At 41.3% G+C, this 25,459-nt stretch overlaps 1 protein-coding gene across 12 annotated transcripts in view; it reads right to left on the bottom strand.

The window, feature by feature from the left end:
• VEPH1 (ventricular zone expressed PH domain containing 1) overlaps positions 1-25,459 on the bottom strand; it is a 182,069-nt gene that overhangs the window by 86,965 nt on the left and 69,645 nt on the right. For 11 of the 12 annotated variants that reach the window (XM_073232170.1, XM_073232171.1, XM_073232174.1 and 8 more), the window contains one exon: positions 5,806-6,026. In XM_073232170.1, coding sequence (XP_073088271.1) covers positions 5,806-6,026 — 221 coding nt within the window. Of the gene's footprint in view, positions 1-3; positions 612-5,805; positions 6,027-25,459 lie in introns of those variants that run through there. The other variant, XM_017646291.3, reaches the window with a different exon arrangement.

Genomic DNA, 25,459 nt, shown 5'->3' with positions numbered 1-25,459 from the left:
GAAGGTAATGATAAAGGCTGGTGAGGATACCATTTTTGGGAGGAACAGGCAAAGGACACCCTTGACATTCCTTTAAAATTCTTCTGAATTATCTATGAAGTGCTGTGAGCACTGTAAATCTTGTCCACACTACAATTTGAGATCTCCTGGGCTACATGGCAAAAGGAATGGAATGAAAGGAAACTCTGTGGGTTGATGTCTGGGCATTTGAACTATTGTCCCTACAAGAACTCCATGGACTTTGAGAGGTGTATGGGTTGGGAAGATACTTTATTCTAGCCTGTCCACAAAGCTTACTTCATTATGCTTTAACATGAAATCTCTGTAATCCTAACACACATTTAAAGACTTTGTTGTGAGGATTACACAATATAACATAGTTGGAAGTCCTAGCAAGTAGGAACTAGGGACTACATAAAAGCTTCATAAGACCTAAAGACACAGCCTTCTTTGCAAAGATGCAGAAAAGAAGTTGGCTCCCTGCTCTCTGCAACTTCTGTTGTGGACTCAGGAAAGGGTCAGTGCTCTAGATTTCGGGCAATGCCTTCAGGGACTGTGTATTACTTCACAGTTAGGTTCTTATGTGAATCCCAGGTGTCACGATGAGAACTCTGGAAGACAAGTTGCAAAAGGTCTCAGTTTGGAAAGGGTCTTTGCAGCTTATATTGCTTGATTACACATTAGGACCACACATTGACTCAAATTCCTGGTTCTCCTCTGTAATCCATTTCCTTGATGTACTTTGCATGGAATTCAGGATAAACCAATACTCTGGAGCCACTCCAAGGAGGGCAGATTTCCTGGAGTCTTTCTTCTGTGAACATAACCTTATTCTATTTTCCTCTCATGCCCCTCTATGCACCCCCTCGCCCCCACACACTGCCATTTTCTTTCCTTCCCTTCATTGTGTCATTCCTTGCATTTATAGTGAAATCAGATTTACACCTACACAATGATTTACCATTCATTCTCCTCTTTTTGAGGCCTGGTTTTTAAAAACAAAGAATAAACACTCACCACCATCCACTGAATCAAGCCAAAGGTTTGGGAAAGCTTTGTGTTAAAATTTTCCACATAAGCAACTTTTGCGCCACACAACTGATGGCTTTAGCTAGGGTTTGAAAGCTGTTGCTGAGGGAATTCTTTCCACAGTTTCTATCCCTCAAAGGTTCCATCCCAGTTGGGGCCTAAGCCTCACCTCCTCCTAAGACTACCTGTGACAGCTTGTCCCAGTTCTGATGGAGCCTGATTGGAGAAGCCTCCCTGGCACCACATGCATGCGGCAAAGGTGTCTTGTAGTTGAACAACACTTGGCTGCTCAGCAGACAGACAGTTGCCAGAAGCTTGCCCTCTCCTTCCCCAGCTTCCCCTGGGTCCTGGCATGCAAACCGTTCCTCGGTTGGAGGCTGCTCAGAAGGCTATTTAGAGCTGCTACAGTTTCCAAAGACATACAACTTTCCTCTAGTCCTGACACCTTCTTTTTCAGTTCACAATTGCTGTTATCCCCTTTTGCTTCTCCAGAATTAATTAAAATAATGTTTTGCTTGACTGTCCTGTTATTTAGCTCCTGTTGGTTTATTATTTGGACATAAACATTCTTTCTAAACCACAGGAACAAGAAAAGTGCAAATATGCTTACCTGGTGCATCTAATAAAACCCATCCAATTAATTCAGAGTCATTTGGCACAAAAGGGCTCCTGTCTGCTTTGTTTTTCATTCTCCCTGGGAGGCTAATTGTTTTTCTTTTGATAATCTTGTAGTTTTGGCCTGAAGTCTGAAATTTGGCCTACTGGACCATCTGTCAGATTTGTAAATTAGATGACATCTGTTTGAATTTTATCATCTTTAATTTTCTTTCAGGCTTTCTTCACTTATTCATTTCCCCTTGAATTGTAAGGATCAGCCTTTGCTGCCTGATTTAGACAAAAGTATGGACCTTTCTGCTTTGAGGGGCACAGATTGAAATTACTGAAGCTAGATGGTCACAGTGAAGGCTATTCAGGGAAAACATGTTGGGAGGAGGCCTTAGCAACGATCCAGAGAGGATGAGCAGCTAATACAAAGGGCTGGCTATTCACAGCAGCATTTTGAGGTTCTCACTGAATAATAACAATAGAAGGAGATTGACAGTGAGGGTTGAACTGAAAGAAGTGTTTTGAATTGAGAGGTTGAGGTGGTGGGGAAGGAGATGGTGGGGGTGGTGAGTGTGACCTTTTTATCTCTTCACATTTAATTTTTCTTTATTTTCTATTTTCCCAGACAAATAACAAAGGGAGGAGTAATTTAAATGTCTTCTAATACATATAGACTCATATTTTGATAGTGAGACCTAATTTTTTCCTCCTCACTACATATCTCTTAAATTCTTCTTTTCACAGGGGAATTGTTTATTGCTAATTGTATTGGGAGGCTACTTATTAAGGATCAATTTTCTTATTAGAATACCTAATGAAGCACCCTTGCTTAACATGTTTTATATAAACATGTTTTATATAAGCCTTTTTCACACATATAATCTCACAGATGCCAATTGGCCTCTTGTAATTTGCATTTGTAGAGGCAAGAGAGAATGGCTGGACTGCTGGCCAGAACACATGCCTAAGCTTTCACATCTGATGCACATGTCAGTTATCAAGGAAGAAGAAACATGCAGGCTGGCAGTGCACAGAATGCAGAACGGCTCCCCCAGACACCTGCTGCACAGGCTCTATACCAAATTTCTGAAATCACATCTTGAAAATTGGCCAGCAGTGACTTGTATACAAATGAAAATCATCTGTTCATATTTCTGGCCTTGGATTGCTGGATGCTGTCATGTTTAGTCTGTTGCTAGGTAGGTCATGGGTCTATGAAAAGGCTATTTTTGAGTGGAATATGTATATAGCAGTGGTTCTTTAGTGGGGATTATTTTTATCTTTTAGGGGACATTTAACAATGTGTGGACACATTTTTGGTTGTTACAACTGAGACCGAGGGGGCTGCTACTAGAATCTAATGGGTAGAGGACAGGAATTCTGGTAAATATTCCATAGTGCACAGAACAACCCAGCAACCAAGAATTATCGAGCTCAAATTTTTGCAGTACCAAAGGTAGAAACCCTGGTTTATAGATATTTATACATGGAACCAGGCAACAATGGATTTTTATATGCTGAGCTAAAACTGTGGTGTTGCAAGGAAAGGGCATTACATCAGCCTCCCTCAGATAAATAGCTATTGTTGACTTCTGTGACCATACTGGTCAAGTAATACCCTCTGTGTACAGTAGGGTAAGAGACCCTCCCAGCTGGGCTCCCCTCCAGCTGCCACTTTTCTTGGTCATTGGAATCATCTTCTGTGTGTATCAAGCTAGACATCTTTGGGTTTTATTCACCCTCCACCCCCATTCCTCACCCACCTCCCATCAGTGATCAATTTCTCATAATTCTGCATTCTCTCACTATGATAATCTGCCATGACTTCTTACGTTCCCCACCATCAACTTAATCCAGCCTCCCTCACAGTTGAAGGATCCTCTTGTTAAGACCTCAACAGTAGCATCCTGGTTACTCTTTTTTGCCATCCTGATGCTCCAGCCAAATCCACTCAGTGTCCACAACATTAGCCACTTCCTCATTCACCCAGCCCTTTGGTGAAGAAGTGTTTATTGAGTGCCTACTATCTGTGGATCACTCTGCTAGGGGCTCTGATTATTCCTGGATTAAAATTGTCCCAAGCTTCCCTATTGCTTAAAGGACAAACTCCTCGCTTCCTAACACAGCATGCGAAGCCTCTGCTAATCTGCCTCTGATTTAACTTTTCGGCTTACTCTCCCATCCTACCCTGATGTACTTGCTCCAGCCATGATGGACCAATTGCTTTTCCTTGGCTTGGATCATGAATTCTTAAACACTTGTGTCTTCACACATGCTATTCTCTGTATTTGGAGTGTCCTTTCTACCCTTATCTGAGGGACTCTCATTCATCCTGTGTAACTTAATGTAGTACCTTGAGAAATGCCTGGCACATGCAAGCTACCCAATAAGTATGGAATGAACTTAAATTTCATGCTCTCTGTGAACCATTCCTTAATTCCCTGGCTGTTGGTCAGCACATATCTCATGCTCCACACTGTTGTGTGCACATCTACCAAAACTCTGTCACGTACCTACCTATCTGTGAACAGTTCGAGGGCATGGAAAGTGTCTTATGTCTCTTGGGACCTCCAGGCTCTGTGCCACACTTCAAGGGCATGGAAAGTGTCTTATTTCTCTTGGGACCTCCAGGCTCTGTGCCATGCTGTACATAAAACATGGCCTCTCTGACTAAATACTCACTGTTTTGTTATGATGGCTTTGCATGTTTTTGGAATCCTTATTTAATACTGGAAATGGTATGCATCATTTTTTACTCCCAAAACATAAAACTTGACACTAGTCTCAAATAGGCCCTGCCCCTTCTCCAGAGTTAGATACCTCCCAATGTGTAGGGTCCAAAGTGTGAAGATGGGGCTTTAAGTCTGTCCTCTATCGCCTGGTCACTGTGTGACCTTGGGAAGACATTCATCCTCCATCTGAGCCTCTGTTTCTTCTTCCATAAAATAGGACTAATGATACTTGTCTTTCTTACCTTGTAAGGTGGTCATGAGGATCAAATGAGATTTGTATTTGAAAGCACTTTGTAACTTCTAGAGGTCATAAAATTTTCCAAGGGTTTCACAAAAACCCTTCCTTCTATCTTGTAAGGTCTTCTATATTTTTTTCGGTAAACTTCTTGAAGGGCTTTTGTGCACTGTGTTTACTTTGTCCCTTCAACCCCAGGCATCCTGCTCTCTGCCTACCCATACCGCTGGCTGCTCACTCACCACAATCTTCAGTAATGTCCTTAGAGCCAACACCTGTGGACTCCCTTCTGCCCATCCTTCACTGGACCTGATTCCGGTCTTTTCTTCCTGACATTCTCCACACTAGGGCCAGAGCTTCCCAGAACATGGAATTCTGATCATATTCTGCCATGAACAAAGCCCCACAATGACTCCTCCTAGCCTACAGGGTAAAATCCAAACTCCTTAAGAAGCTGTCAGGCCCACCATCACCTGGTCCCTGCCTACCACTCCATTGGCATTACCTGCTGCTGCTCTCCTTGCAATGTTCACCTTAGCCATACAAATTGAATGTGCCATGCTTTCACATGCTGCCCAGATCAGCCTGGTGCAATCTGGTCATCTTTTAAGACTTCATTCAAACTATCACCTCTTCTGGGAAGCCTTCTCTGAGCTCTTCTTCCCATTCCTCACCATTCCATGCAGAAGAAGACATCCCTATCTCTGTATTCCCCAGACTCCTTGACCTGCCTTGTATTAAGCATAACTTTCCCACTGTTCCCTAATTACCCACTTAAATATTTATTGCCTCAGTGAGCTCTTTGGGTACAAGGAACACATTTTATCTTTATATATATGTCTAGCTTTTGTCAGAGTTCCTGGTACAAAATAAACAATTGTTAAAAGCTGCTTGACTAAGTAAATGCGGGATATAAACATTATTATTTGTATTACCTTCTTATTTCTTTACCATGTTTTGTGTAATTTTTAGAATTTTTTTTTGTTAAATTCTTGTTTTTACAGAAAAAATTAAGCCCTCAAAGGGTTTAATAAATATGTCCGTTAGGTCTGGCAAATGCCATCATTTATTCAGAAGTTACTCTGTATTGAGATAATGGCTTGCTTGGGGAAGTTTTATGCCTACCAAAGGAAGCATCTCTCTCTGTGCCATGCCACCATGGTTCACAACAGATTCTGAAGGCACACAGGAACTCCCGCTCACCTGCCACGTCTGGCCTTGGTGCTTTCCAGTTGCTGGGTAAGGAGCTTTGCAATGGCAGTGAAGCTGTTGCTCATGCGGAAGATGTCTTTGCTCTGATGGCCCAGGATGGAGGAGAAGTCATCAGTGATGCTCTTAATCTCCAGCAGCAGAATGTGATGAAACGAATGTTCCATGTTGGCCAGCTGACTCACCAGGAATGGCAGGCAGCTCCTGGCTCTCTCCTGCCAAGAACAGTGAAGAGTGTACAGCTGTTGGTGGGAATGTAAACTGGTGCAGCTCCATGGAAAACAGTGTGGAGGTTCCTCAAGAAGTGAAAAGCAGAACTACCATATGACCCAGCAATCTCATTTCCAGGGATTCACTCAAAGGAAATGAAATCATTACCTCCAGGAGATACCTGTGCCCTCAGGTTCACTGTAGCCTTATTCAAAATAGCCAGGACATGGAAACTGCGTGTGTGTCCATCAATGGAGGAACTGATAAAGAAGATGTGATGTGTATATCTATATATAATGAAATGTTCTTCAACCATAATCATTTCATAAGCAGGAAGGAAATCCTGCCATTTACAATAGCACGGATGAAACTGGAAGGTGTTGTGCTGAGTGAAATAAGCTAGACTGAGAAAGACAAATATCACGTGGTATCACCTATATGTGGAAAAAAATTCAGGTTCATATAAATAGGGGCTGAGGGCAGTGGGAAATATAGGGAAGTGAAGGTTGGTTGATGGTTGGTTGACCAATAGGGAGGTTGGTCAAAGGGTACAAACTCAGACATAGGATGAATAAGGTCTGAGGATCTAATGTGTAATACAGTAACTGTAACTGATAATGGTGTATTCTATAATTGAAATTTGCTAAGAGAATAGAACTTAAATGCTCTCACTAAAAGAAAAAGAGTAAATATATGAGGTGATAATAATTAACTCAATAGGGGGAATGCTCTCACAATGTATATGTATATCAAACCCTCCCATTGTACATTTTAAATATCTTACATTTATTTGTCAATTATACATCAGTAAAACTGGAAGAAAAAAAAGAACAAAGGTCTATATTGAGAAGAAATTCAGTCTCAAGACCAGCAGATGACAATTCTATGGGGAGTTTAGAAAATTAGCTGAAGTTAAATGAGGTTTCATTCATAGGGTCTCTGAATCAGCTTCTTTGAGGGCTTAATTTTTTTCCTGATTTCCAGGACAGACTTGTTTCTTATTACCCCTTTCTTAAAAGATATGTAAGTAGTCTCATTTGCTTATCTTTCCAGGTCAAAACCTCTCAACCACGATAAATGATGTGACCCCACACATCCACCCATCCCAGCTTTGTGTCCTCCTCGGGCCAGTCTCCATGCCTATGATGCAGCAAGTCCACCTGCACAGGGAGGCCTGGCTTTTGGCACTCTCAGCCAATCCACCTGTCAGATGCAGCCACGTATCACGCTGGCGTGCCAGGTTATCTCCTCTCCACAGGGCACTCTCCCATTTGTTCACTTCAAGCATCTTTCAGTATGTTACAGACTTTATAGGCCTGTTTGAGTGAGTAGATTACATTATCTACTCTTAATCACATTAATTCTCACAAGTTACTTAAATAGCTTCCTTCAAAGGAGCAGAAAATGAAGGACAATATGAATAATGTGGGTGTGAGTGAATAACAAGAAAATGGCTTAGCTGACATGTCTCCTATACTTGTTAAACCTCATCAGACATATTACAAGATGACATGATTTAATCCAACATGACTAGAAGTTAGCCAAAAAAAAATAATGAATTCAAAATTATCAAGGAGGTGATTTGAAATGTAGATTTTTACCCAATATAATAATAATGTACAGAATATAAATAAAATAGTTTAAAATATGGCTTACTTCATCTTTAAGTCCTGTTTTCAGTCCTACTTTTATGAACTGAAAAATGGTTCATGTTAGTGTAATAGAACATGTGTCATTATAAATAAAATTACATACACAGTTATATGTTTCTGAAGTTGATGTTCAAAATTCTTTTAACTGATAGGTGTACAGGTCTAAATTCCTTTTCCAGTTAATAATTTCCTTCCATCCTTTGTTCTAGCACTAGAAAACTTCATTTCTTTCAAGATATAAATCCTGCCCCGTCCCCTCCATGAAGCAGTTCCCAGTGACCTCTTCTGGATGAACCGAACTGAGACTTCATTACTGCATTATAGACTCCTTTCAGAAATCTTGTTAGTACTTGATTGTATTCAGTCATTTGTTTTCTCAGATTTTATTCAATCACTAAATAGGTTCTGAATGCCTATAATATGCCTGAGCTGGATTCTAGATGACAAAGGTGAATGAGAGGTGGTCTCTGCCTTGAAGGAACTCATAATCTCCCCTTTCATTTATAATTACAGTCAAGTCTTCTAAAGAGACTGCTTCTCATACATCAGTCATCAACCTGGCATAGAACTGAGCCTGTAGAGTTTATACCCAGGGTGTATGTCTTGATTCACTGATTTAAACAAAACTTATATGCCAAAATATGACCTTACAAATAAAGTATGTAGTTACAAAGGAATTCTATGCTTTACAAGAAATCTTTATTACAGAACAGATTTAAGTAGTGAAGTTCCCTAGTCTTTAATACTTAACTTGATTTTCAAAGATTCCATGTACAATTGCACTGGAACACATCTCTTTGAGAAGTGGGGGTACATTTGCCAATCAATCCCTTAATAGTTATTTGTTAAGAACCACTAGGGCACAGTGATCTGTCTAGGTATGTGGGAAGAGGTACATGCTTCCACAAGCTGGACAATAATTGAAGAGACATTTATTTTTTAAAGGATAACAATATTAGATGACTGAAAAATAATGACCTTTGGAATAAGTTTCTGGCAGCCAATTTTATCCTTTGACTCATACAATCACCAGGTTGCAGAAGGACACTTAAATGCTCTTGAGTCTCATAGTTTTTTGCAACAGAGACACATTCATTCATGCAAGAGCTCCCTCCATGTGTGAATTCATAGTATGCAAAGCCTCAAAAGGACATTTTCCATTCTCCATTGAAAGACAAAATCTTAATGTGGGGGTCCTTACTACGTGCCAGGCTCTGTTTTAGAAGCTCTGTCCAGCACACAGCACTGAAGGAAAAGGATAAAGACCCTTGCCATCATAAAGAGGCAGACAGACAATAAACAAAATACATATGTAAAATACATAGTGTGTTGGATGGAGTAATGTGCATTAAAGAAAAAGGAAGCAGAATGGGGAGTCTTAGGGAGGGAGTCAATACTAAACAGTGTAGTCAGGCCAGATCTCAAGGGGTGACATCTAAATTCACCTCGGTTTTAGACTCTAACTCAGCATTCTCGGTAGCCATAAAAATAATTATATTAAAATTTGTTCTGCTTGATAGAGGGAGGTAGGAAGATATAAGAGCTGGGATACAGGAAATGTGACACTTTACTACTGAAAATGTAATTTCAAATTTCAAGTAGCTTCCTCACCTTCAGAATCAGATTCTTCTGTAGCGTTTTTTCCAAGCCATGCCACAAACCCTTCATTTGCTTATCTAAGAACTGTCCCTATCATTTTAGTAAGAGTTCTTCTCACTGTAAAAATTAGCAAACGCTTTCCTGAAAGCACATGTCTTCCTAAAAGTGAAAGTGGCTTTGTGGGTGTTTGCTGAAATCAACACAATTCTGGATGATCTGGCAGCCAAACTGAGCTGAAGGGAAAATTAATCACAGTGCGGGAACAAGAAAAATTATAACGGCTCTGGACCTTACATATGAAACCAAGCCAACCTCACATCGTTTGTTTTGAAACCCTGGAGGACGTCCATGTACCTCACAGGGGTAACAGATGTGCTTTTGGATTAGAAAGTGTGATGTTAGGGTAAGAGGGGGGTTAGAAGACTCTGATTTCTTTCTTGGCTCCATGATGTTTTGTCTGCGGGGGCCAGTGACTGCGTGTTTTCTGCTTTCAGTCATTCCACTGGGAAGAGGGTCAGCAGCACCTGTAAAGTCTTAACTGCAGTCCTGACCTCATCCCTCTTGACATAAATTGATTATTCATTGTTAAAATAATAACAACAGACCCAGAGAGAGCACTTAATCTAAGTGCTGAGCCTATTCTACACACTTTTTGGTATTTGTTCATGTAACCCTCATAGCAATAATATGATGAGCTAAGTACTATGACCACTGTCACTTTATGAGGAGGAAACTGGGGCACAGCAGGGAGACTACTTGCTCAAGGGCACCCATGCCCTCCCTGTCTCTGCAGCTGTGTCCTCACTGGCTGCACCCCTGGGCCCTTGCACAGATTTTTTGACTCCTTTTTCCTACATCTTTTTCATCATCAGTTATGTGGTCCTTTTCGTTTAGTTATTACTGATTTAGTGATGGAAACATCACAAATACCCCATAAATAACAAAATAGACCAGCGGGCCTCAATCTTTTGGGTCTCAGTACCCCTTTACTATCTCAGAAATTATAGAAGACTCCAAAGAGTTTTTGTTTATCTGAGTTATATCTATTGATATTTACCATATAGGAAGTTAAAACTGAGGAATTAAAAAAAAATGTCTGGAGACATTTTTTGGTTGTCACAGCTGCGCAATGGGAGGAAGGGATAGAGGTCAGAGATGCTGCCAGACATCCTGTGAAGCACAGGACAGCCCCTGACAACCAAGAACCATCTGGCTCAAAACGTTAATAGTGCCGAGGCTGAGAACTCCTGAGTTAAGTGAGGCTGGCTTTCTGTTCATTTCTTTTCCTGTAAGCTTATGGTGATGCGGGATACGACTGTAATCACATTATGGTCCACTGTGTTGCTTTGTGCTAAGACACAGGCAGCTGCACCCATCACGGCTTTTGTCCTTCCACTGCAAATGTCAACACAGTGAAAAAGGTCAATGGTGTGAGTATCATTGTGAGAATGGCTTTGACCTCACAGATCCCCTGCAGGGTTCTCCGGGGTCCACGGACCACACTGCGAATTGATGAACTAGAATTAAGTGTCAGCAAACTTTTTCAGTAAAGGACCAGATAGTAAATGTTTTTGGCTTTTGGGGTCATATAGTCTCTATTTTGAAAAAAGCCTTGGACAATAAAGTAAAGGAATGTGTGTGGCTGGATTTGGCCCTCAGGCAGGAATTTGCTGACCCCTGATAGATTATACGCTTTCAAATTTGTCTTGGCCTACCACTCTTTTTTATCAGTGTTAGTCATTTTGTCTTTAAAACACTGCTACTCCTCTTTCATAAAGTTTCTCTGTTATTTTTTGCTAGGATAACAATGTAACTCAGAAAATGGTCAAAAACCAAAATGTGGGGGCCTGGTTATAACGATGATTGTTACCCTTTGTTAAGCATCTACTATATGCCAGGCACGTGGCTTATACTCTCTCATTTAGTCCTCACAACCACCTTGCAAAATGGGTATCAGGGTGATAAGAAGACTAATCACTTGAGCACAGTTACACAGGTAATAAAGTCATAGTGGCAGAGCCATTAGTGAACCAAGATCTGCCTGACGCCAGAGTTTGAATGTTTTCACTTTGCCTAGACTGAAAAAGACTGTTTAGCACAGCCCCATGAGCTGCAACCTTCCTCTCTTCCACCCAGAGTGGGCATCGCCAGTTGATTATAGCATTCTTCTCTGCTGAACCTGGAAGCTTCCCAAGACCTTTTATCATCACTATCCTCTTTGTGAGTGGTTCTCACATTAGAATTACCTGGGCAGCTTTTAGAACAATTCTAATGCCCAGTAACACCCTCTGCTCATTCCTATTAATTTCATTGCAATAGGTGGGGTCTAGGCATAGGAAGTTTTTTAACCTCTCAAATAATTCTAATGTGCAGCCAGGAATGAGAATCACTAGTCTGTATATAAAGTCCCAAATCTGTGAAAATTTGATAATTTGCTATTTAGGAAATACAGATTTGGTCCTGAGAGCCACATTTTCTTTCCTCTATCCTTTATCAATTTACAGAAGAATAATAGAAAAGAATATATTTGCCAGCCTGAATGCAATATTTTATTTCCTAAGCATCTGTGATTCTTGCTTTTTATTGGGCCAAAACATTATATTTCTTCAAAGCTCACCTCTTTGAAGTCTCCACACAACAAAGAGATGCTCGTGAGGACCATGAGAAATGTAATCAAATGAGCTTATTGTTAATGCTTTCTCAATGAAGCTTTGCCAGGAGACCCCAGCTTTTGCTCAGGAGCCCTCAGATGCCTGCATGGGGCCAGCGCTTGGGGGTGTATTTATTTCATGAGTCTGTTTCCTCATGAAGGTGAGGTTATTAGCTCCAGAACAAGAGTGGAGGGGTTTGCATTGGCCCCACCTCCCCGACTCCAATTCTTTAGCTTCAGGAAACTCTGGAGTAGGGGTCAACTCTTTCTCATTTATCCCAAGATTTACCTGCATGTAGCAGTGAAAGTCCCTTATCCTGGGGAACCTCTCAGCCATGGGGCAGTTGGGGCAGCCGATCACCCTACTCTGGAGTCTGTGAGAAGGTGAGAAATGTTTTCAGCTCAGAGGACTCTGCTCAATCGACACATATTGCTGGTGAATATGATGAAATATCACTATACATGCCCCTCTCTCTTTCTGTGTGTGTGTGTGTGTGTGTGTGTAGACACACAGCTGATTATCATTATTCATGGTAGCTATGTTCTATAAAGTCACTGTGACCACTGAATCAGTGAACAATGAAACATTGCTTCTAGGGGAAATGAAGGGTTAGCCTCTGGGTCACACACTTTCATCAACTGGCCAATATATAATCCAGTTTTATGTGTATTAAAGACATCTTAACAGATACTATTAATTCATTAAAACTGAATTCACAGCTACCAGCGCTGTAACTCATGCCTGAATGAAGCTTATATAACACAGGCATTTTTCTCCTAAAGGCACATCGCAGCCTTCTTACAATTAAGACATTAGACAGCACTTTAGCATTACCTGTGGGACACTTTAAACAGTGAACTCAGTGATGAAAGGCACAAAGATGACAAGAATGTGACATTAAATAGACCACAAAAACAACAGACACTTGTTTACAGTATGAGAGCAGAACCAAGCAGGCAGAACATCACCTTTTGGGGAATGGCTGTACTGATAGATTTTTTTGTTATGACTGGATTTATATTGAGAAAAACTTGGGATGATTTCTGGCTCTGTATTTTTATTTGCTGTACAACCTGGAGCACCTTATTTAACCACTTTCAGCCTCGGTTTCTTCATCTGTAAATTGGAGGTAGCAATTCAGAGGTAGATACTTTTGAGTGCCTGTCAATAGCCATTTCTCACCCTGTCACCTTCTTTCGCACTAGTAGACCCTCCGTCCTGCCACAAAGTGCAAAACAACAGCTGTTCAATTCCTTAGCCTCCTTTGCAACTGGGGGACGGATATATGACTTTAGGCAATTGGACCTGAGTTGAAGTGTACTGGGGTGAAAGACTGATGGAAAGGCTTTTCCTCCTAAGTAGAAAGAGATACATGGAAGGAGCCATGCCTTTTCTTTAGACAGACACTGTTATATTTGTATCCTGAAATGCCTGGATCTGTGGCAGCCATCCTGGGAGCATGAGGGGACATGCTTATGGGGCCAAGTGAACATACAGAGGAAGGTGGAGAGAGGATGGAAAAGCCTTGTCATCCAGGTCCTTGATGACATTGTAGAACTTTTGAATGAACTTTGGATCCACCATCAGGTCTTCCAGACTTCTTATTATATGAGATGATAAATATTCTTATTTTTGGAGCCAGCTTTAGTTGGGTGTGTTATTACCAAACTCAGCTGACACAAATACTTCATGACATTATTGTGAGGAATAATAATGATACCTATAAAGGAGCTGACATAAAGAAAATGATTTTTAAAAATGGCAGCAATCAACCATTATTATAGGTATTATTTTTCAGACATCTGATACCAGAATACCAATGAATTAAAAAATAAGTCCCTTGGTAAAGCCCTACTGGTTTATTATAAATATTGTTGTTTTCAGGGCCAGTTATACTATTTGGCAGATAGTAAATGTTTAGTGGTTTGGGTTGTTTTGTGTGTGTGTGGAATATAATGGAATATATGCTACATATGAAAGAATGTACATAGATATATTTAAGTAATGAAATAGAACATTGGCGATACCGCTGGAGACACCTGCATGCCTCTACCCTCTGCCTCTCCCTTCCTGTCTCTGAATTCCTCCCTTACAAGAAACCAATACTGGGTTTTAAAAACCATTTTTAATCAGCAGGAATCACTTTGGAGCTGGCAAAGTTCTACTTACTGATGGTGTATGTTCTTCATCCTGTTATACTGGAAGACTTTTGGGGCCCCCATTCCATGTCCACTCAGAGTTTAAGGTGTTAACCATTAAAATAACATTTCAAATATCCTTTTGACAGATGAGTTTATAGTCACCCTTTTTAGAAAATACAAAACAATGGCTGAGTCAAAATTATTAGAAACCTGATGGCACTGTTCTTCTCTAGGATTCAGCTCAGGTCTGGGCCATGTGTTGAGTTTCCCCATCCCAGTCACTGCTCAGACCCATCTTGGAGATTTATAGCCCTTTCTGAGACACTGTCCAGCAATAGCCTACCTTCTTCCATTGCCTAGAGTCTCCCCTTGAAAACAGGACTGGTTAATTTTTGGCTTCCCAGAGGCTTTCTTTACTGCATGTGAAGTAGAATGGACAAATAAGGGACTAGCAAGGCCAATAAGAACTGGCTATTCAAATTGTTAGTGCATGTGAAAGGTTTTCTTTGGATAAATATTCATGAGAAAAGTCTGCTTTCAGAGGACAGAGAGGTGGCAGTACCATGTAAAGCCCTCACAGCTGTGTGTCCTTTGAGCAGCCGTGGGTGGGTGGTCATGTGGTGGGCACAGAGTAGGCATAGAAGCTCCTTCCTGAGTTTGAATCCTTGCACTGTGATGACCACTCGTGGACCCTGAGCAAGCTGCTTAACTTTCCATGGCTCGGTTTATAAAACAGGCTAACAGCGGCGCCTTCTTCACAGAGTGACTGTGAAGAGGCAATGAGTTAAAAACAAAGCATTCAGCACAATGCCTGGCACCTGGAAATGCTAAATAAATGTTAGCTGTTACTGCTTGGGTGACAAAAATCTTAAATGCAAACACAAACTTTTTTGAATTATCACAAAAACTATAAAACAAACTGTCTCAAAAGCAATAGCTATCCTTAATTTTTCCCAGTCAGCTTATTTTGTGAATTGATAAAGGTTTGGAAATTCTAGAAATGTCCAAAACCTCAATAACCCTAGCTCAGTGCAAGCAAATAAGGGTCAGAATTTTGGTGACCTGAAAAAAAATTCACCTAGAAAGGAAATATGCTCAACATTTTATTGGAAAAGACTGTTTCCCTTTTAAAAAAATGGCATTAAAAAATACAATTATGTAAAAACACTATACAATTTAAGATTTTCTTAGTGACTTGAACCCAGGTTTAGCTCATTATCTGTTGATAACTAGATCTTTTCCTCTTTGCAATTATTTCCTAGTCTTTTCAAACTTTTCCTGTGTCTGAAGTAAAAAATAATTTACTATTAGAACATTTTCAGTCCTGCAAAAAGTTGCTGTTATTGAAGTAGGCAAGTCAGTAATGATCAAGCTTTCCAAGAATCTATAAATTCCAAAATAATTACACAATTAATAAATTTCATTCTTTAAAAATTATGTTACCCAGACAAGGATATGCTCTTCTAGCCTTAAAATATTAGCATAAAAATATATGCAAAATGATTTCACAGCAAGTAGACATCACATGTTGTTAGTTTATCGGATTCAAAGCTAAGATCCAATAATTTTTTAATAGAATATTGAGAGAGTAAGCTGCCTAAAATCTTTTTTGTGAAACAAAGTAGAAAATAAAAACACTTTTATGTTTCTATCCTCCAATCTTGACCTGATATTCAAAATAGCATTCTGAAAAGTCATATTCCTCAATTATTTCTTTTGTCCTCTGATTATGCCTCAATGTTTCTGTATATCAGCTTTGAGTAAGTGGATATATTTTTCTTCTCTTTGATAAACAAAAACTCTGTTATAATTTAAACATATGTACATATTGTGAATGGTCATTTAATCCAATGTAAATGGCATAAGTTCCCATCCTTTCCTCATTCTTTTTGATTCAGTGTGCATTATTTCAGGAACACATAGTTTCTGTGGGCACATGGGAGGGCAATAAATCATGCCTACTAAAACAATAGGGTCCAGGCAAAACAATTAAAAAAAATAAATCCCAGTAATGAAAATCAAGGAACAGCTGATGAAAACAGATGTATCCTTTGTTTTGAATGAGCCTCAAACTTTGTAACATGGCAAAAATGAAGGATCAATTGGATTCAGTTCAACACTTTGCATCTGGCACAGAATGCTAAAGTAAACCCCACCCTTGCCAAAAAAAAAAAAAAACACCACAGGTATAATTTTTGTATTCATAAAGCAATTATGGCTTTTATTTAAATGTGAAACTTACTATGTCTTCCTCAAAAAGATGCCTGAATAAAATTGACTTAGGATTTAAAATATAAGTCAGAGAACTTTATATTTTAAAGTTTGAAAACCCAAATCTCTATTTGTCCTGAGAGTTTATTTTTGAGCATCTTTTTGTATTGACCCCTAAATACTTGCAGACGTTAACGCTTGTAGAAATCCATGTAATTTGAGCTTTGAACATAGTGTTATTTTACTGGTTGATAAAAGACTTGGAGGTTCTATAGTTTGGATTTCTCTCTAAAACAGGGGGCTTGGGAATTAAGCTTCTTAAAGGTAAATCTCTTTTGTGTGGGCTCCAGGGACCCAGAATGAATTATACTGAGCCTGAATTTCTTCTCCCACCGCCTAATGGTTCCCTCATGTAAATGACCTCTCATTGATTACCCTGAACAATGGTTCCACTATTTCTTTGCTTCAATTAAGCAAACTTTTTGAAAGACCATTGGGGACTTTAGCATTGAAACATTTCTTGAGAACTCAAAGAAGCAGCCCATCTTTAATTACACAATATCTGTTTAGCAAATGTGGTATAATCACACAGTGATAGAAAAAAGTAACCACAGACCTTCTGGCCCAATCATGGAAATGATTTTGAAGAAAGATGCTCATTATGAGTCCAAAAAAGCAAGAAAAGACATTTAGGAAAAAGAAAAAGGTAAGGGAAAAAGGAAGAAAGAGAAATTGTGTTTGAGCCTTTTGCCAGGAAAAAAAAAAAGTGCCTTGTGCTCCTTAGAAAAGGGACAATGTGGTAAGATTTAACTCAGTTGAACTGTCCATCGGCTACAGTTGAACTTTCCATAATTACTCATTACATTACATAATTTACTCATTATGTAGCTGAACACAAGATAACTTTCTTTGTACCTACTCATTTATAAGAAATAGCCAGGATGTTTTATTTATGGCAGCTGAGATGGAACTCCAAAATACAGTTTAGACAGAAATATTTGGGTTTTATTTCATTACTTATAGGAAGGATGAAAGGAAAAATGTAGTTTCAAAAGTGGAAAGTTTGCCTGAGCTTGGGGATTTCCTTAGCCAGGAGAGTTTGGAATGGTTTTTCTGGTACCTTGCCCTCCAAGGTCTCCCCTTTTTAATGCATGGATTTTACCTTAGGCTAATTATTTTTAGTCTCATAGCAGCTATGTTTTCATTGTGAACTGCCTTAACTGCTTACTGGCAGTAAACAGAGCATAAATAAGTAAGTCCTTAAAAATATGCAAATTGCAACTAATAGGATAGGGTTTTGAAGGTACATCTGGCCAGAGTGTGTGCAAAAGAAAAAGTTTAAAATATATTAGCCTGGAGAATACAATTACTTTCCAAATTGCTTTCCACTCATTTGTGAACTCGCCTTTATATATACAGTGGCAATGGAGTGAAACAGCCTCTTAGGATTTTTAGATAGGGTTATGTTGAGATCTTGAATGGATTCATGGTTTGTCTTAATCCATTTGGGCTACTATAACAAAATATCACACACTGTATGGCTTATAAACAACAAAGTATTTATTTCTCACAGTTCTGGAGGCTGGAAAGTCCAGCATCATGGTGCTGGCAGATTTGGTGTTTGGTCCCATGGAGGAAGGAGGTAAGGGAGTTCTCTGGCCTCTTTTATAAGGACATGAATCCCATTTAAGAGGACTTCAGCCTCATGACCTAATCACCCACAAAAGCTTCACCTCCTAATACCATCGCCTTGGGGGTTAAAGTTTCAGCATTTGAATTTGGGGGAGGGGTTACATTCAGACCATAGCATAGTTCTTGCCTTTTCTCAACAGAAGAACAGAAAAGTCACCTCATTGTATCTACTTCTGTTTTATCTACAACATGGGATGCTAAAACCTACCTAGTGTGCTTTCAAGGTCACTCTCATTTTGTAAGGTGGAGGATGGTAGAATATTTCCTTCTGGAAATCTGTAACTTCACCCTTTCCTCCCATCACCCTCCTTCCCTGTTAACTGAGTTTGTACCTACCAGACATAAAGAAGGAAGAGCTGGTAACCGAGTCCTGTGTTAGGAATGTGGAGCTGTCATACAGAAGGGGTCTCTGGAGAACATCGTGAAGGAAGAAAGGGACTTTTGAGTAAGATAGGGACCATCATCACAGAAAATGCCACCTCTAGCTGAAGGAAGTTGTCCTCCCAAGCAGAAGGCAGAAGCAGGAAGAGAGAATGGAGAGCACATAGGAGCTCAGCACAGCCCAGGGAGTTCTAAAATCCACCATAGTGAGTCAGTAAAGATTTCAATGATGTGAGATAGTTAGGAAGGTTTCTCTTCCACTTTTCTGGGTGAACTACCAGATATTTGAAACTCTATGGATCTAGATAGCACTGAAAGTTGGAAAACAGTACCTCGATCATTTCCATTTACTCATGTTCGGGGAACATTTATTTCCCAGTCATATCAAATTTATTAATCTTAAATAGCCACAACTATATCTTTATCTACTTTAGATTTATTTGTTACTTAGCAAGAACTAAACTGGCATCAAGATACCTTCCTCAGGGTAATTTCTTGTGTGCTATCTGCATGTATTCATGTAGGTACAAGAATCATTCTGGTTAATGCTAAGAACTTATAATGTGAACATTTCAGCATGACAGTCCACTGTTGATCAGCCAACTATCAGATATATCTTTTTTTAGGGGTTTTGGCTCAGTCCATGTGAACTTGTATCAATTTCCCAACTCCTCCTCACCACAAAATAAATCCCTGAGGGGTTCCATAGCAGATAAACCCTGCAGAGCCTGGATCCTGGAAACCAGTGCTCCTAACAATTTTATTTGCATGCATATCACCTGGGGATCTTGTTAAACTGTAGATTCTGATTCAAATTGCCAGGTGATGACCAATGATGCTGGCCTGGGGACCACACTTTGGTCACCACACTGGAAGCTGACTTCCATATCCTGAAAACCAGCAGCTGCCACTTACAGCTGGAACTCAATGCCTATAGTTTTTCTGGCTGTCCCCAAACACAACCTGCCATGTCACCAGCTGCCATTTGCTAGTACCAGACACTAATGCTCAGCCAAGTTTCAGTCTCTGCAGAGCAGAGTGGGTAAGTACCTGTGAGCACCTGCTGTGAGCCCAGTACTGCACTGGGTAATCTGGGGTAGTGGGGTGCACAGGAAGTGTAGGCAGGTTCCCTCCTACACGCTGCTTACAGTGTGTGTGGAGAGGGTGTGTACTCCTCATACACTAAATGAAAATGGAAAGTAGTTTCATTTAAATGGAAAGTAAACGTGAGCAGAAGAAATTAGGTGCTAAACTGCATGGTACAGATGCACACTCTCAAGTGCTCAGAGCAGGGACAGAAGAGCAAGACAGAGAAGGGACGTAAGTCAGAGAGGGTGCCTGGGAATTCTGGGGAAAGGCCACCCCATTTGAGGAGTAGATCCTGACTCTCATTGGCTGAGGGCTGCTGGGGGGTGTTTGTTGATCCCTCACCTACCTATCCTGCTACCCACATTGGCAGAGTGGCTTGTGAAGGTGGGGACAGCCACGGGCAAAGACATGGAGATGCTGGCAGTTGGCGGGATCTGGCTGGGTGAAGTGATTGAGGTCCGAGGGCTGTGGGTGGGGCCAGGGCTCGGCTACAGCAGTAACAGCAGGATCTGAGCTGGAATTAGCAACTGCTTCATCCTCTCAGCGCCCCTGCTGCCAGTGCCCAGTTGTTCTTTCTGGTGAATCCAGGACACTTTCACATCATGAGCTTGAGGCTACGAGGGGCAGTCACCAAGTGGATGCCTTCTGCTTTTTTTGAGGCGGACACCCTGGCCTACTTCCTCACAGATACTGGTGTAAGAGAGCCAGATGGTGCCCCTCTGAAAAAATAAGGTCAGACCTGTGGGGACCAGGCTGAACATTCTTGGGGTTCCGCGTGGAGGGGAGACTGCTCAGGCTGAGGCCGCTTTTAGGCGCTGCTGCTTCGTCGGGGTTTGCCCAGCTGCCCTGCTCACAGAGCAACTGAGAGCCTTTGTGCATTTGGCCTGTATTACAGTTGATATTAACAGGATATTGTTGAAAACTGTTGTAACATGTAACTTTTGTAACCATTATTTCTACTATATGTGGGGACTGTTTGACCTTTTTCCAGGCGCTTATGCTCCTTGGGAACTCTGAGTTACCCAGTAAGCATTTACTTGTCTGCCTGATGAAGGGAAACAAAACACTGTTCCAAGCTCACCTGGGCCCCAGGGATGAATGACTTTAGAAAGAGAAGGTAGAAGGAACTGTCTGCTAATCAATGAGGACTTTTCATAATCCGGCCCCAGTCTACCGGTTACCCAGCCTCATCCCTCTCCCTCTCGATTATTTACTCTATGCTCCAGGCTATAGAGACTCCTGCTGGTTTCCGGAAGACTCAAGGCCTTTTCCCCAGCTGCTACCACTGTATGTGCTGCGTCCTCCTGAGGTTACCTTCCCCCTCCTCCCCTGACACAATCCTGTCATCTGAGAAGCCAAGTTTATAATACCCCCAAATTCTGCTGTGCAGTTAGTTGCTTCCTTCTTAACCCAGTTCAGAATTCAGTGGTAACAGGCACCATATTAAATTCAAATGATCTGTGCGTCTTCCTCACTCCCCATTCACTGTGATCCCCTCTAGGGCTGAGACCATGTCTTTCTACTCTGTGTTCTCGAGACCAGCATGGGGGCTTATGCCCGAAAAGAATTGGCAATTAACCCCACACCATTAAAGGAGAGAGGATATGGAATATCAGCACCATTATTTGAAAGCACATTTTGTATAGACTCAAAGTTTTTTTTTTCTGTGTTCTTTGCACTCTGTAAAGAGGTTTATTAATATATTATTTCCAATTATTAATATTAATTAAATGACCTTTCACAATGTAAAAAACAATGAAGTTATTTTTATTTTGGGGAAATAAAACTTCTCCAATAGATGACAGTTCCATAGTATTAAGCAGCAGCCAACCAGGGCTTGAGAAAACAAGTCCCCAAGGTCACTGAACCCACCCAAGTTTTAGGGAAATTCCCCACCATTGGGGAAATGGTGGTTTTCGGTCCCAGCTTCTTCCTCAGGTAGAGTGACCCCCAGATCCTTCATCTTGATTTGCAAATTAAAGGCACAACTCATCCATCCAATTCCTATTTCCCAGGATGTTTTCCACAGTCAGGATGAGGACAGTAATGTGCTTGTCAGTTGCCTTTGTCATTCTTTTCCTTTTCCTCCTGAAAGTGTTTTTGTGGAAGGCCTGCCGGATGTCACAGAAATGTGACCTGGGCAAGATGTGTGTTACTTCTTACTTGAAAAGTGTCCATGACTCTGAGCCCAGAGAGGATGTAATAAACACACCCTGGTGTTTGGCCAGCATATCTCAGCCAGTTAGAAAAACAAGGCAGAAGACACAGGATTTTACACCTCCCAGGGCAGCCGCTGCTCTTGGAGGGCATGCCATTTGATTTTTCACAGGCTCAGACTGTTAAGTCTCCAGCTAAGGAAAACAACTGGCCACAGCCCCCCTCCATATGCTAGGTCATTTGTAAAGAGCATTTTATACCATCTCATCTCTCTTTCCACCACCTAGGTCTGCTGCCTTGCAGGTCTGGCATGGGTAGGGAAATGTGGTTATGTGTGCACTGTGTACAGTGTGCGCCCTCTAATGAGACTAGGTCCTAACGAGGCTTTGACAATTAAACTATAATTGTTTCAGTTTGTTTGTTTGAGACTTAAGTCAATGGACAGAACACATGAATTCAATTCAGCCTCAAGAAAATCAAAGCCATTCCTAAAAGAGTCTCTTTTCCATGCCAACCCATGTTGGGAAAGAGCCGTAGGAACGCAACACACAAACGACCAGGCTGGGACCATTTGCACGGGGAAGGCAGCGGAATGAGGTTAGAGATGAGGGAAAGTCCCCAGAACTGAAACATTTCAGTTTGCCCCAGAAAAGAAAAGTCAGTCTGGCCTGGGTGTACCTTAAACCACTTCAGATTTAGTTAATGAGAATTGTCAAACATTGCTGCAAGCTTATTTGAGCTGTTTTGTAGGACAGGAGTGGGGACCACTTGCCCTTTATAGAAAGCAAGGCACTTCCAGTGCCCCCAAGAAAACAAGGCCTATTTTAAATAATAAAAGTTTTGCAAAATGTGGCTTTGTTATTGTTTCTATCACTCTTATTCTCCTTAGGAAAAATGGTCTGCAGTATCAATGTAAAGCAGATAAACATTCCACTCAGAAGAGAAGTCTACATATGCCTGCTGTCTCCTAAAAAAGAAAAAAAGATACAGCCAGGTCTGCTTTACTTGGCTACAGCATGCATGTGGTTCCCTAGAGCACCTCATTCCTTCTGTCTGTCCTTGTTTTGACTTGTTACATGAAAAACCATCCATTTTGTCTCTTGCCTTGGTAACTGGTAATTCTTTCCTCTTTTCTTGGCAAGGCAGAGAAGAGGCAAGCCATTCACCTGGTTTCTGTCTTCTCTAATTCCAATCTTTCAGGCTTAAGTTTTAGTCTTTATCCAAATAAATGCAATGAGAAAGCCGTGGGCAACACTGAGGAAGTAATAAATTATCATGACATTTATTGAATGTTTCCCTTTGCCAGGCACTGTTCTACATGGTTTAACTCATTAAATCCTCACAACAACCCTATGAGGTGAATGATACTACTATTCCCATTTTACAAATGAGGACACTGAGTCAAGAGAGGTGATAGAACTTTCCCAAGGCCACACAGCTAGTAAGTGGCCGAGTCAGGATTCAAACAGAGGCAGGCTGGCTCTTGAGCCTGCCCGCTTAGTCCCCATGTCACACTGCGTGGATGCTCCTGGTAAGCAAGACTGTTCATACGATAGATTCTTGCACAGACATGTTCCAGGTGGTGATCATCGCTAAGTCTACAGTGATGACTATTCCTCCTTGGAGCTGCCCTTCCACAAGTTTGCTGCCTGCAGAGACCTCAGTTATGAAAACCTCTTTTTGTGATCCACACAAGGTCATTTTTCTCCTGTGTCACCTCCTAAGAAGGTAGGCTGTTTTGGAATCATAGATGGACAAGCCTTTCTGGTTAATGACTTCATGTCCCCTGTCAGCTCATCCTCATTTTCACCTCTTGGACAGGAGAGATGAACTGTATAGGCTCTGAAGTATCTACAGCCCTCTTCCTCACAGTGTTTTCTTCTCCTTTCTCTTAAGTTATAATTGTGTCACCTTGAAGAATTAGAGACTTGAATGAAAGTGGCTAGTGAGAATCCAACCTTCAAATTCTTAATTAATGGTACTCTTGAGTACTACTCAATAATTCTTTTGGCCACAGGTGAATTCAGGTGGATAAGGTGTGATTTTTTTTCCACTAGGAGCTCAAAGACTCATGGAGCAGAAATAAACACGGATAGGCAGATTAGTCCAAATAACATTGGAGGTACAGCCAAAGTGCGCTGGGAGTACAGAGGGGGGCAACCAATTTCCTTTAGGAACTGGGAAGAACTTAAAGGAGGCGACACCTGGTCTGGGCCAGGAAAGTTGGATAGGAGAAGGGGATGGGGACTATTCAGGCAGAAGAACAGGCTGTGAAAGTGACAACGATGGATGTCAGAGCAAGGCGTGCTCAGGGTGTTACATGCTATAAGAAGGAAGGATGATGGAGTAGCCTGGGCAGGTAAGAACTAGAGAGAGAAGGAGGGTGGGGCTGAGCCAAGGAGCACACATTGTCTCCTACAGGCAGTGGGTAAGCCAACAGAAGGCTTTGCGCAAGGAAATAGGATCATATGTGTATTTTTAGGAGGCAAACAGGTAATTCTACAACAGGTGCATCAGAGTGGCAAGAACATGTTCCTCTCTCATGAGCCCTCCCACTGGACAGGCTTTTATTATACCACTGCTGCCTCTGTTAGCTTATCCTGGAGGCCACGATCTGCAATCCTTGGCTCAGCCCCACCCTCCCTCTCTCTTTAGTTCTTACCTGCCCAGGCTACTCCGTCATCCTTCCTCCTTCTCCTAGCACGGTACACCCTGAGCACGCTTTGCTCTGATACCATTTTTGTGCCTTTCACAGCCTGTTCTTCTACCTGAATAGTCCCCATCCCCTTCTGTCCAACTTTCCTGGCCCGCACCAAGTGTCGCCTCCTCTAAGTTTTCCCAGTTCCCTAAGGAAATTGGTTACTCTCCTCTGTACTGCCATGGCACTTTAGCTGTTATTATTAGGTGCAATGTATCAAGCACTTAATATATGGTAGGCACTGTACTCAGGGCTTTTTATACAATGGATGCATGTTCAGGATTGACTCTTAGGAGCTATTAAGAAGTCATTTCTGCTGTCTGGGAGGTCCCTGCTGTAGTCATCTTATTTGAGAAAGACAAAAGGACCTGAGCATTTTTGCCAAGTTCAGGACACATCTAGTAAAATGATATTTCTTATTTATACATTTGCTTCCACTGAGCATACCACAGAAGTGGGATAACTCCTGGCATGATGAAGAACCAGCTATGCCTTTTACTGGACAGTGCCATGGACCATGTTTTACTCATCAGCTGTCCCAGAAGCAGATTTCTCAGCCCTTTTTTCTCCTCAGTTTTACTCTCCATCTAATAGACATGCTTTGGGTGCCAGCTCATACCTGCAAATGGCCTGTGAGTCGCCATATAATGCTGTGAGCACTATGCAGCTATTAAGCATGGTTTCACTTACATAGGGGCCAAAAAAGATCCCTGAGGTAATTTGGGAGATGAAGAGAATACGTATCTCTTAAAATAAAGATAGGTTTTTATTTATGTATTTATATACAACTCTCCTTTGCTGGAAGTAATAAAGATAGAAAAGTTGTGACACTCCTATCATGCTATCTAAAAGTTTAGCCACTCGTATGGGCCTTGATTTGAAAGACAGGCCCACCTGGTCTGGTTCCCTATAGGCAGCTCTGAGGTTCTCGTGCTTGGCTTTACGCGGCAAAGAAGGTGAGGCATCAGTCCTCTAACAACTCGTGCAGGTGATTCCAGGCTGACTCTGACCCTGAGGTCATCCCTGGCTTGATCACTCCATGCCCCTAGGAGACCCCCTTCTTCCTTGTAAGGATCAGACAATGCAGTTTTCTGGAAGCCAGGTACCAAGGGAGGAATGCAATAGCAGGTGCCAATCAGTCAGACTGTACTTTTCAAACACTGGAGC

The sequence above is a fragment of the Manis javanica genome, chromosome 3 (genome assembly GCF_040802235.1).
Source record: "Manis javanica isolate MJ-LG chromosome 3, MJ_LKY, whole genome shotgun sequence".
In the NCBI taxonomy this organism is placed as follows: domain Eukaryota; kingdom Metazoa; phylum Chordata; class Mammalia; order Pholidota; family Manidae; genus Manis; species Manis javanica.
This window is presented reverse-complemented; position numbering and strand designations above follow the sequence as displayed.